Genomic DNA, 11,411 nt, shown 5'->3' with positions numbered 1-11,411 from the left:
GCAGCCACAGTCAAGGTTTGCTCCAAAAGAAGCCGCTCGGACTTTGGCCGCGTCCCCATATTAAAATATGGAGACTTAATTTTCCTTACGAAATATGAGTAGAACAAACGTTTCTTGAATATTATTGAGGGTAAAAATCTTTATAATACTTTATAAATTCAATGTAAATTAATCCTAATAATTATTTGATTGTAAATATTAGTAGCTGTCTCATATAATATCAGTAGTATTTTTATTATAATATCAATGTAAAAAAAATTAGGTTAAAAACATGAGTTTACTCCAATAGATAATTAAATACAATCATTATTTTAAAAGTAGATATCAAAATCTCTTCCCATTGGTGAATTCTGCCAATTTAAATGAAAAATAAAGCATTATTGTACATGGATTTTGAGATACATAACAGAATATTGATCATCGTGAGCATTACAATACATTAAAGACCAGTTTGGGAATGTTATAACTTCTAAAATAATTGTTGTTAGTTGTGCTATAAAAATAATCAGTTATGAAGAGAATCAGTTAAGTGTTTGGTAAATTTTGTTTTCAAAAGTACTGTGAGTTTTGAAAGCAGTTATGCATGTTTGATAAATTTTACTGTTAAACTGCTAAAAGAAAATAAATGACTAAAATATACATAATGTAAGATAAAATTTACTTATACATATAAAAACATGTACATATAATATTTTTAATTGTATATTATAATATTTTTTACCAAAAATAAAAATTTATAATATATTGATTTTATTTTTTATCTTAAAACAATTGATAATTAAATTTATAATATAGTAAAACAAATTTAATAATAATTAGACCAACAAATTGATATTAATAAATTTATATTGATGAATTATTATAAAAATTTATTAAAATATTGATTTTGTTTCCAATTTTAATAAGGAAAATTTTGGGTTTAGATAATAATTTTAAAGATGTTTATGAAATTGTATTAAAGGATAAAATTGATTTTCAAAATCATATCTAAAAGTTACTACCTCTCTGCTTTTCAAAATCAGCTGTAGGAGGGGTTGATTTTGACAAAAGTGATTTTGATGATTTTTTATCAAACACTAAAATTAACTTTTAGATTTTCAAAATCACTTTTAAGCCTCTAAAAAACAATCCCAAACGGGTCCTAAACCCTTACTTTTCTTCATCCAAATAAATTAAATTCATTACCAAAAAGCAGCTCAAATACACATTTCTAAAATGTTGGGATCTAAGAGCATCTCCAAAAGTCTCTATTAATTTTACTTTCAAATATATATTTGCTTACTTATGTGGCAACAAAAGAGAGTGAAAAAATATGTTATTCTTCAAAAGGCTCTTCAAATATAAATAAATTAATATTACCTTAATCAAATAAATACTTTTTCAAAGGAAAATTAAATGGTAATTAAAGCATTTATCTCTCTCTCCTCTCTCTCTCTCTCTCTCTCTCTCTAATTAAATATAATAAAATATAAATTGATGAGGGAGAAAGCAATTCTACAAATTTGAAGAGAGATAATCATTTCTTATTTGAAGATTTTTAATTGGAGTGTTTTTTGAAACTTTAAATACTGACATGACTCTTTAAATAAGCTATAAAATCTTATTTGAAGAACTTTTAAGAGATGCTTTAACTACATTATAGTAAGGATGCAATAGGGAAGGGAAGGGAGCGGACTAACATCGCCGCATCCATTCCTGATATTCTACATATGTTCTCGTTCCCGTCAAAATTGTTTGAGCTTTGAGGAGAGGGGATGAGGATCCCTAAATAATAACAAGGGATTTTCGAGGGGTCCTAGATTTCTGAATATTTGAGCCTTGAGGAGAGGGGATGAGGATTCCTAAATAATAACATGGGATTTTCGAGGGGTCTTGAATCTCCGAATAACTAATATGTTTTTAGTTTTCCAACTTAATATAATCATATTAACCTAAAAATGTATAAAATAAAATGAGAATGTTTATGAATGAGTCTTATTTCATTTTTACTCCATCAAACTTTTGATATATATAATATATAAATAATACTTTTCAAAACAAAATTCAAATAATGTGATTTTTTTATATAATACTGACGCAAGTACTGTCCATGAGCCACTTGGCCACCGATTATGGCACGACAAATGCCCTGAACCCAGCTTCTAACTAACGACACAACGAGCTGAGCTGCTTGGCCACAGACGACGCGCATTGCTATTAGGCTATGATAAAATAAGAACTACCTAGGCACTAGCTGTAGTGTGAATAATTTAGAAAAGATGAGTGAGAATGTAAAAAATTAGCTTAGGATTTGATTTATGGATCGTGGGTTTACGGGCTTGGGGTTGTGTTAAGTCATTGTACAAACGAATATTTATATTATTTCAACAAATATTTTTAAATTGGTTATTTACACTAATATTTAATAGTTTATAATTTAAATTTTATTATTTATTCACTAATAATTTTAAAAAATAAAAATAGGGAAAATGGGGAAATGAAGAGGGAATAAGAATTTCAGTTTATCCCTGTCCCTTCTATGAATAAAAAATCATCATTGTCCCCTCTTAAAAAAAAAAATAGATATAAAAATTATCCCGCATACCCTCCCAAAATGAAAAATCCCCCATGACTCCTATCCTCGTGAAGATTTCTGCCATTCATACATTACAGCACACCTTCAAAGTCTTCCAGCAGCCACAATGTAATCATTGTTGCATCCCACCAGTGCAGCCGCACACGAACGCTTTACTTAATGGCTTTACATATTATTATGCGCTGAGTGACAAATATAGGGATCTTAGAATTGGCCAGGAATCAATCAACTCAAAAAACGACACCTGACATTGTACCATGGGTAAGCGATTAAACAATCAGTTAACTATAAGTAAATCTTATCATATAATTAGTGGCAGAATATTTATCCCAAAGGGTTTTCTGCCGTATCATCGAGGGATCATATTCTTGTGAGAGAGACCCAGATCTGCTTTTATTAGTTGGTTTAGCACTTTAGACCAAAATGTTTAAAAAAAAAAAGGGAGATTCCCACATTGTAAAGAACTTTCTAAGGGAAAAGAAAAAATCAACTAATATTTTTCAACTGCTTAAATCCAAATTCTAGGCCTAGGACGATCACACTGATCTCATCACACTGACCTCATTTGGAAGCCGTAAGCTTCCGAACCTCTTCAGCAAAGATGGTCATGATCTCAGCTCCAACTACATGTGATTCACACACATGCAAAAAGATCTGTTTGTCACTTGCACACATGATCTTCCAAGAATATGCATAGTTTAATCTAGAGCCAGTATAAACAAAACTAAAGTGGAAAGATGCTTCATAAGGCAATATAGTCATGTTGGTGAGAAATGAATCAATGCATTTTTATTCGTGTTATCAGATCTCACAAAGACAATTTCAGCATAGATACCCATTAAGAATGTAAAATTGATTTATTTTAATCTCAACATAATCTAATGAATAGAAGATGATAGAAAAAGAATATGCATTCTTATATACCCAATGTTGAAATAAACCCTGTAGATCAAATGGTTTTGTTTCTCTCAACAAGTTAGATAATCTACATATTCTTGGTGCCGTTCCGGAAATAAGGATGAAGAGAATGAACTCCTTCAAGGTATAAAGGTGTCTGCATTTCGATCAAGCGAGAGACCTGCATAGATAGCCTTTCTCTTAGCAGAATACATGTAACTATTAGAGGAACTACTTGATCCAAAAGCTTAAGCTCGTAGGCAAGGGTCCAGTATTTAAGACAAGTCTTAACAGTAGCAATTTATTGTCTTATTTAATATCGATTGTGAGCAAAAACCCAGTAAACATAACAAGAGCAGAGAAAAAATTCCACTTGGTATTGCTGACTAGCCACAGTGGGTTTTGTTAGTCTGAGTATGTGTTTAGTAACAGGAAACATGTATAACAATTTAACTGCTTCAATTGATGCTATTTAAATGTGCCTGGGAAAACAGACTAGACTTCCAATGACATTTTGCAAATGAAATGTTAAACTAAAAGATGTTTCAGAGAGCAAACCATTTCCTCCAGTGTATGATGGCGTCTACTTACTTTTAATATAAATAAATTCAATATATTTTTATGCCATTTTGGTAACAAACAGAAGCGAGAAATTCGTCGCTATTTTTAAATTTCAGAAAAATTAACAATGAATTTGAACAAGCTAATTTCAAAAGATGATTTTGTCAAAACATACAGACTAACTCATCATCTATGACAATTTTAACAAAAATGACGGTTGTTAAATCAGAAGCATTACATTTCAACTCATTTAAGTTTAGATTTAGAGGAGCTTGCTACTGGTTTTGCAATGGGTCGAGCTGGTGCAATTCTCCGAACCTTCTTGACATCATACTTAATAGATGAGAAAGCACATAGCACAGCAATCAACATTGTCGGGTAGACATAGACAGATTGGGAAGGATCTGTGTTCCCTGGCTTTCCCAGAATCCCTTCCTTGATAAGGCCCCAAATTACAAGAAGCGTCCCAAACATACTCATCCTGCTGGGTTTCAGAATACCCACAAGTGCTCCTGCCACAGAGAAGTAGCTTCCAGCAAGAACCTAGTACACACAGCAGAAATTAGAGAAGGAACTCAAAATAAAAACAAAAAACTGACATTTCATGGTTTTGGGGACAAAAAACGGAACCTGCAGTTACAAGTCCTCTCTAAAATACTAAACAAGATTATAGCTTTCGATCAATTTGGTATTATCCAATTCAAATTCCAATTTCTTTGATGGGCACCCATATCAGTAATTAAGCAAGTTCAATTACCTGGTTATCCTAAGCAAATCACTGAAGTATGATATTCTAGAAATAGTTTGTGAATCAGAGAATTCCTTGATACTGTTGGGGAAAAGTTGGGAAGTGATTGCTTTTAATTAGACGAGTCAAAAAAAAGAAATATCACATAGATTCATGTGTCTTTCCCCAAGTAGAAATGAGAGCCCAGGCTAAATTTATATTTCACAGAGAGGAAGATGAAAGCAGAAACAGAACCTCCAAGCGCTGAAGATCAGTAACTGCAGAGGCTTCCTTCACGCTGGTCAAGTTGTAGATGCTTAATAGGTCGTCCCACCTTGCAACAGTCCTGTTGTTGACAAGCCCATTTACAATAGCTCCAGGGTATAGAAGACCCTTGATTACAGGAACAGGAAAGATTTCACTTGCAATCAACTGGGAAGATGTGACATGGATGGGTGTAGAACACATGCCAGCTCTGCATGGAATCCTGCAAAAAAAAAATGAAAGTAAGCCATAGCTAAAGCACACACTTCTATGTCTTCCTCACTTGTTTATGTATTCCCCATCCACACAGCAATGGATGATAAGAGATATGTTTGTGTGAACAACAAGATCTCTTTCTCAATTAAGATGGTTTGTACAAAATGGCAGATTATTAATTTAGTATTTAAGAGAAGCCCAAAAATTGGAAAACTAAAGACAGTTCACAGATTTAAATCAAAGCACGGAATCCCAAGCATTTACTTCAACTATAGGACTTTTCAAAGGTAGAAAACAAAAGTGATGATTTTAGATGTGAGAAAATAAAGGTACATTAACTGAAAGGACTTCAAGATAAGGTAAGATAAATGAATCAGTGCTTCAGTTCCCCATAATCAAATTCACTCATTATTAACTACCTCAATGTAAAAGGAAACCAATGTGTCAATAACCGACTCCATTGACCATGATGACCATCAGAAACACATTCTATGATAGTATGATTCAACTCAGTACTCAACTAGGAGTGTGTAGCTCAGTTCGTAAACAGCTTGCAATTGCTAATCATGAACTCACAGACCCTGCCTATCCATGTTAAAGAAAACTGTAAAATAGCAACTCTAAATTTCAAGTGATAATCTGGCAGGTTGTACAAATGCTATCACGCTGCAGGCCTCATATCAACTCAAGATCAATATCAACAAATCAACTAAACCTGATAACAGATAACAACACCGAGACTAATCAAATCAAAATGTAATGGATGTCCGAAAGTCAACCTTAAAACAAATTAATAAATATCATGAGTACACAACTACAGACATATCATAAGACCACTATTTCTGGTGAACATTAGCAAGTTTGACTAAACACTTCAAACAAAACAAAAGAAAACCTAGAAACAGATGATACCCAGAAACTAAAACATGAAAAGGAGCAAATTTGAGTGCCACCCAGAGTGAGGAAAGCAACAAATTATTCAAGGAACTAGTGAATTTTGAATACGAGGGATTAGTTGTACGGTAAATACCTGAAAAGAGGGATCTGAAGAATTATGAGGAAGAAATAAACGCGAGAGGCTATTGATTGAATATTGCTCATCCAACCCCTTCTTGATGATGACGAAGTTGCCATTATTGAAAGAAATCGTTCGGTACTTGAAACGATCTGGTGCTCTACTTACGGTAAGTTGAAGGTGATCGGACCAAGATCATATGTCCTTCTTATTTTTATTTCTTTTAATATTGCGCCACCTGTTAACACTTTAACACAATGCGATCCCACAATATAAATGATTTTTAGCTCGATTTTTATATTGGATCGAATCGGTAATAAATTAATTCATTAAAACAAACTCTATAGGGGTGATTTTTAAGAAATTTTTTTATATTCAAACTTAAGCGTCATTTTTTTCTTAATTTTAGCTAAATATAGAAATAACTTATTTCTCAATATTAAAGAAAATAAACATATAAAAATATATGAATAAATTGAAATAATTTATTATTTTATTTAATTGTTAAAAAATAAATGATCTCTTATTTTAATTAAAATTACGCAGCATACTAGATGACGTGTTGTTGTCAAGTAAAATAAAGAGAAGTCTTGTTCACGCGCTGATTAAGCAAATGACACATCATTTATAGTCAAAATATAAACTTTGGATCACAAATAGTATGTGCTAGAGCATATTACTTCCATTTGTCGTTTATTTTCAGGTCGAGTTAGAGAATCCAACAAAATCCCCAAACCCAAAATTCTTTTGTGGTTTAGACCCATATCTGAAATAGATCCAAATTTATTTTCAATTTTTTCTCGGTCTCATACCTATCCTAAATTAATCGAGCTCCACAGGTATTGCTGCTAACACTAACTCAAATAAACTTAATAAAACAAGATAAATCCTAATAAGAAATTGAATAAAATTTGTAAGTTGTAATATATTTTATCTCACATGCTTCCTACATCATCACGTGTCATGTCCTAAATACTCATTGTTCAAATTTTACCACTAACAATAATCGAAACATTTTTAAAGTATATTATTGCAAAGGAAATCTCTAAAAAAAAATTCTAATTTCACAAGTAAATTAAAAAAAAAAAACTCGTACATTTTTAATACATTCCATCGTCTCTCTTTTTTTTTTCTTTATTATTTATATCGTGGACCGAATCACAACTTGAGCCCAAGGGCCAAACAGCAAAACGGTGAGCTGGCAGCCCGCGTTCTCTCGCAAATGCGAGAAGACAGTCAGAGACTCACAGTGGACAGAGAAATGACGTCTTACTCTGCAGGATTTTATTTATTTATTTTGAATTGATTTTTTTTAATTTTTCTGGTAAAAGTGCAAGTACCACAAAACCAGAACAAGTGAATTGAATTGAAATTTCAAGAGAGTCCAGAGAGTAGCTGCAAATTAATAATTATGGCGTTAACTTTATCAACGAGCATTTGCACTTCCACTTCGAGGGCTGTTCACCGTTTATCACCTTCACAATACCTACGACTTTTCCCGGGCCACCATCGTAAACCGACCAATCTGCTTCTGCCGCGTCACCCTCCGACCCGCTTCACTCTCGCTTTTTCGCGCCGTCGAAATAACAACCCAGTTACCATTTCTTCTTCGAAGAAAAAGAAGGTAAGAAAATGAACTGAACTTGTTTGTTCGGTTCCCGAGAAAGCTCGAGAAACTAAAAAAGAAAATGGGACTCTCAAGTTTTAATTTTTGTGAGAAATTCTTCTTAAAAATTGGATTTTTTTTTTAATACATGAATGAAATTGCAATAATTGGGTTTGTTACTTACTTACATTTACTTATATGGTGGTTAAAGTTTAGACCTTTATCAAGGAAGCTTTCGCAACGTGGTTGCTTTTGTTTAATCTTTTATTGTTTGTCCTATTTTGCTCTGAACTATGTTTGTAGGATTTGAGGATTAATTTGGAAGTCATTTGGTACTGTTAAGTAATTCATGTTAGTTGTGGGCTATATAAGTGTTTGTTTTAACGGTGATGTTTTATTGCCTCCACAGAAAAGTTTGCCTAGGAAAGATATTAAGGACAGTGATGAGGAGGATGATCCATTTGAGGCACTGTTTAGCCTGCTGGAAGAAGATCTTAAGAATGATGACTCAACTATAGACGATGACGACGAGGAGATTGATGAAGAAGATTTGGATAAGCTTGCAACTGAATTAGCTGAGGCACTTGGGGATGTTGATATGGATATGTCTGATACAGCCACAGATGGTACAGAAAGTGATAATAATGAAGCTCACAAAGAAGATGGAGAAGATGAAGAAGAAGAAGAGGAAAGAGAAGTAAGGCTTAAGAACTGGCAACTTCGGAAATTGGCTTATGCTTTGAAGACTGGACGTCGTAAAGTTAGTGTAAGTGTGTTAACTTTTTTTTAACTGTGTTATTGAAAGATGTGACGTGGTAATCTTGGAGCTAAATGTGATGATATGTAAACTACCCATCGGCACCTCAGGCTTCTATCTTTTTCTAATGTCATATTGTTTGGTAGCTTGATCATTGCTGGAAAACAGATAATGTTATTTAATGTTGTGGTAGAGAGCACCACCTAATAATTTGATTATGGTTTGGGTTATCATTTGCCTTGTAGAGTGTTCCAAGCTAGTTGGACATCAAGTATGTTAAACTTTATCCTTTTCACTTGATAATAGGTTACTAATTTAGGGGAACGATGGGGAAATTGCAAACTTGTTTCAGGTGGATGGGTTTTATCTTAGGCCAAATTGTCATAGTTTGGTTCATTTCTTGTGAAAGATTTGTCCAGCCTTTCCCGTAATGTAATAAGATAAATGCAATGTCTGAAATATTCCAGTTTCAAATGTTGCAGTGTAAATTATGGAGGGAAAAGCAAGGACGATTTTATGTTTTCCTCTAGCCCTTTGGTTTATGTAACCAAGATATGTATTTGGCTTGAGAACAAGGCCTATCACCACTGGTTAGTAGGCAGCCTTACGAAGACTTAGGTCTTGGGTTCAAGTCTCATATAGTGCGTGTGTATTTCATTATATTTAAAAATAAATAAATAAATAAAGATACATGTTTGGCTTACACAAGCATTACTTGCATCTGAAACCATCAACATGTTAGTTTTGCTCTACTTGACAAACAGAAATGGAAAATCTTTTTTTCATGGTTTGAATGAGCAGATGCTTTATCATGGTCATGATAATTCAAACACAATTACCTTTTCAGATTCTGAAGCCACTTTCCTCTTGTTGTGTAGGTCAAAAGTCTCGCTGCTGAGCTTTGTCTAGACAGGGCTGTGGTTCTTGAAATGCTTCGTGATCCTCCTCCAAATCTTCTTATGTTAAGTGCTACTTTACCCGACAAACCGACACCAACGGTTTTAGTCAATGAAGTCAAACATTCTGAACCTATTGTAGCAGAAACAACTGTACATGCTGTTGAACCTAAGAGTAAGGTGGAAGAGCCAGTCCATGACAGGCAGCACAGGTGGTCTGCTCAAAAGCGACTGAAGAAAGTACAAGTTAAAACACTTGAAATGGTTTATAGAAGATCAAAGCGACCGACTGTAAGTAAAGCTTTCTCTACATTGATGTACAGAAGGAAATTTTTATCCATCTCTGAAATGGATTTGCTGAAAGAAGTAGCTTTTGAAGTTATTACTAGTTTAATCATGAAGTTCTTATGTTGGCTATAAATATGATAATTATAAATCTTGTGTAACCGATAGCATATTCTCAGCGGCAATATCAAATGAAGTTGATTTTTAAGAACTTTTTGACTTAAAAGTAGTAAATCATGTCTTATATAACAACTATGGTCAAATTCACTGATAAGAAATTCATGGATGAGAGATGGAGGTGCCTCAGTTTTAATGAAGTAAAAAAGTTTGATTTCAAGGTTCCAAGAAAGAAAGTATATGCTCAAACTTATTTGTGTAATACTATGTTGTTTCCATGTTGAAAACAGGGAATAATTGCCGCTAGATATCATTCCATCTAGAAGCCATCCTACTCCCATTTATCTTTCAGGCTGTACTGTTCACCCTTTCCAGAACTCTGTTTCCTTTATCGAGTCCTAATTCTTGTGATTTACTATTAATATTTCTGACACTAATAAAAGTAAATATTATTTATTATGCTCCCCATGGTCAAAGTGAGTCTATCCCTGAATATTTTTTGTTCTTTTGGTGAAAACCTATGCCACCTTCCAAATAGCAGCTTATCGATTGTGATCTTATGACTTTTCATGTTGAAACATGGTCTTCTCATTTTCTGTTTGTCAATCGCTGCAGGATGCTATGATAAGCAGCATTGTTCAAGTGACGAACCTGCCCCGTCGAAGAATTGTGAAATGGTTTGAAGACAAACGTGCTGAAGAAGGAGTTCCTGAGTGTCGCAAACCATTTCAACGGTCTGATCCCAAAACTGTCTTTTCTGGTTGAAGCAATGTGTATACATGCATTATATTTTGTAACAGAGAGCAAATCTAACGCTTCATGCTCTTTTTTGTCTTTCTGCCATTCCAATGCAATCTCCTTGGTAATTTATTTGACCAAAATGTTGGCAAAGGCATTCTCAAAGGAAATGGAATCAACTTAGAACGGCTGGTCAAATGCAAAACTATATTAACAAAAGATGCTCATCACAGAGGAATGACATCTTCAAAAAGACATTTAAAACATTTGAGGTCAAAACAACGTTGTTTACAACTAAAAAAGCACCTCCATCAAGATGCTGTCTTACGGCTCTTCTTTCTTTATATCTTTAATTTATTTTCTTGTTTCTAGTTCTCTCCATCACATTTGATATTCCTATGTTCTACAGGCACAGCACTAGTTAGCTCAAGCAACAAGCCATGGCTACTTTCCAAAGGTCTGAAGTTAGTTTCAGAAGACAAGGCTCATCAGGATTGGTGTGGCAAGATGCATTTATCTCAGGTGATCTAAATCAAATGAGGCGAGAGCAAATGAAGAAGGCAACAAACTCCAGAGAGCTAAGGCATTCACAGAGCGACGGATCAGTGGGGATGATGCAAAATCGCCAATCAAATGGTGGGATTATATTCAGAACAAGCAAGGTGCTTCCGGATATTGATCCTCCATCGCCTAAGGTCTCTGGATGCTGGTTTTGTTGTCCAGGAAAGTAAACAGAAGTTCGAGAGCGATCAACTTG

At 33.8% G+C, this 11,411-nt stretch overlaps 2 protein-coding genes across 6 annotated transcripts; one reads left to right on the top strand and one right to left on the bottom strand.

Annotated features, from left to right (window-relative positions):
• Positions 1 to 3,503: 3,503 nt before the first annotated feature.
• Positions 3,504 to 6,507, bottom strand: LOC18054794. 2 transcript variants are annotated; one of them, XM_024178523.1, is made up of 4 exons: positions 6,271 to 6,507; positions 5,016 to 5,247; positions 4,272 to 4,576; positions 3,504 to 3,653 (listed from the first exon to the last, which is right to left on the bottom strand). In XM_024178523.1, the coding sequence occupies exons 1-3, from the start codon at positions 6,372 to 6,374 to the stop codon at positions 4,280 to 4,282; spliced, it is 633 nt and encodes a 210-aa protein (XP_024034291.1). In that variant the 5' UTR covers positions 6,375 to 6,507; the 3' UTR covers positions 3,504 to 3,653; positions 4,272 to 4,279. The 2 variants fall into 2 exon arrangements, with proteins under 2 accessions (XP_024034291.1, XP_006450474.1); XM_006450411.2 differs by lacking the exon at positions 3,504 to 3,653 and having other exon boundaries at positions 4,105 to 4,576.
• A 954-nt stretch (positions 6,508 to 7,461) lies between these two features.
• LOC18054793 (protein OVEREXPRESSOR OF CATIONIC PEROXIDASE 3) lies at positions 7,462 to 11,176 on the top strand. Of its 4 annotated transcripts, XM_024192226.1 has the most exons (6): positions 7,465 to 7,879; positions 8,271 to 8,627; positions 9,497 to 9,805; positions 10,532 to 10,650; positions 10,809 to 10,926; positions 11,064 to 11,148. In XM_024192226.1, exons 1-6 carry the CDS (start codon positions 7,667 to 7,669, stop codon positions 11,073 to 11,075), a joined length of 1,128 nt encoding a protein of 375 aa, XP_024047994.1. In that variant the 5' UTR covers positions 7,465 to 7,666; the 3' UTR covers positions 11,076 to 11,148. The 4 variants fall into 4 exon arrangements, with proteins under 4 accessions (XP_024047993.1, XP_024047994.1, XP_024047995.1 ...); XM_024192225.1 differs by lacking the exon at positions 11,064 to 11,148 and having other exon boundaries at positions 7,462 to 7,879; positions 10,809 to 11,057; XM_024192227.1 differs by lacking the exon at positions 10,809 to 10,926 and having other exon boundaries at positions 7,469 to 7,879; positions 11,064 to 11,176.
• Positions 11,177 to 11,411: the final 235 nt, after the last annotated feature.

The sequence above is a fragment of the Citrus clementina genome, unplaced genomic scaffold (genome assembly GCF_000493195.1).
Source record: "Citrus clementina cultivar Clemenules unplaced genomic scaffold, Citrus_clementina_v1.0 scaffold_1, whole genome shotgun sequence".
NCBI lineage: Eukaryota > Viridiplantae > Streptophyta > Magnoliopsida > Sapindales > Rutaceae > Citrus > Citrus x clementina.
Note: the sequence above shows the minus strand (reverse complement) of the source record. Positions and strands in the feature narration are given on the sequence as shown.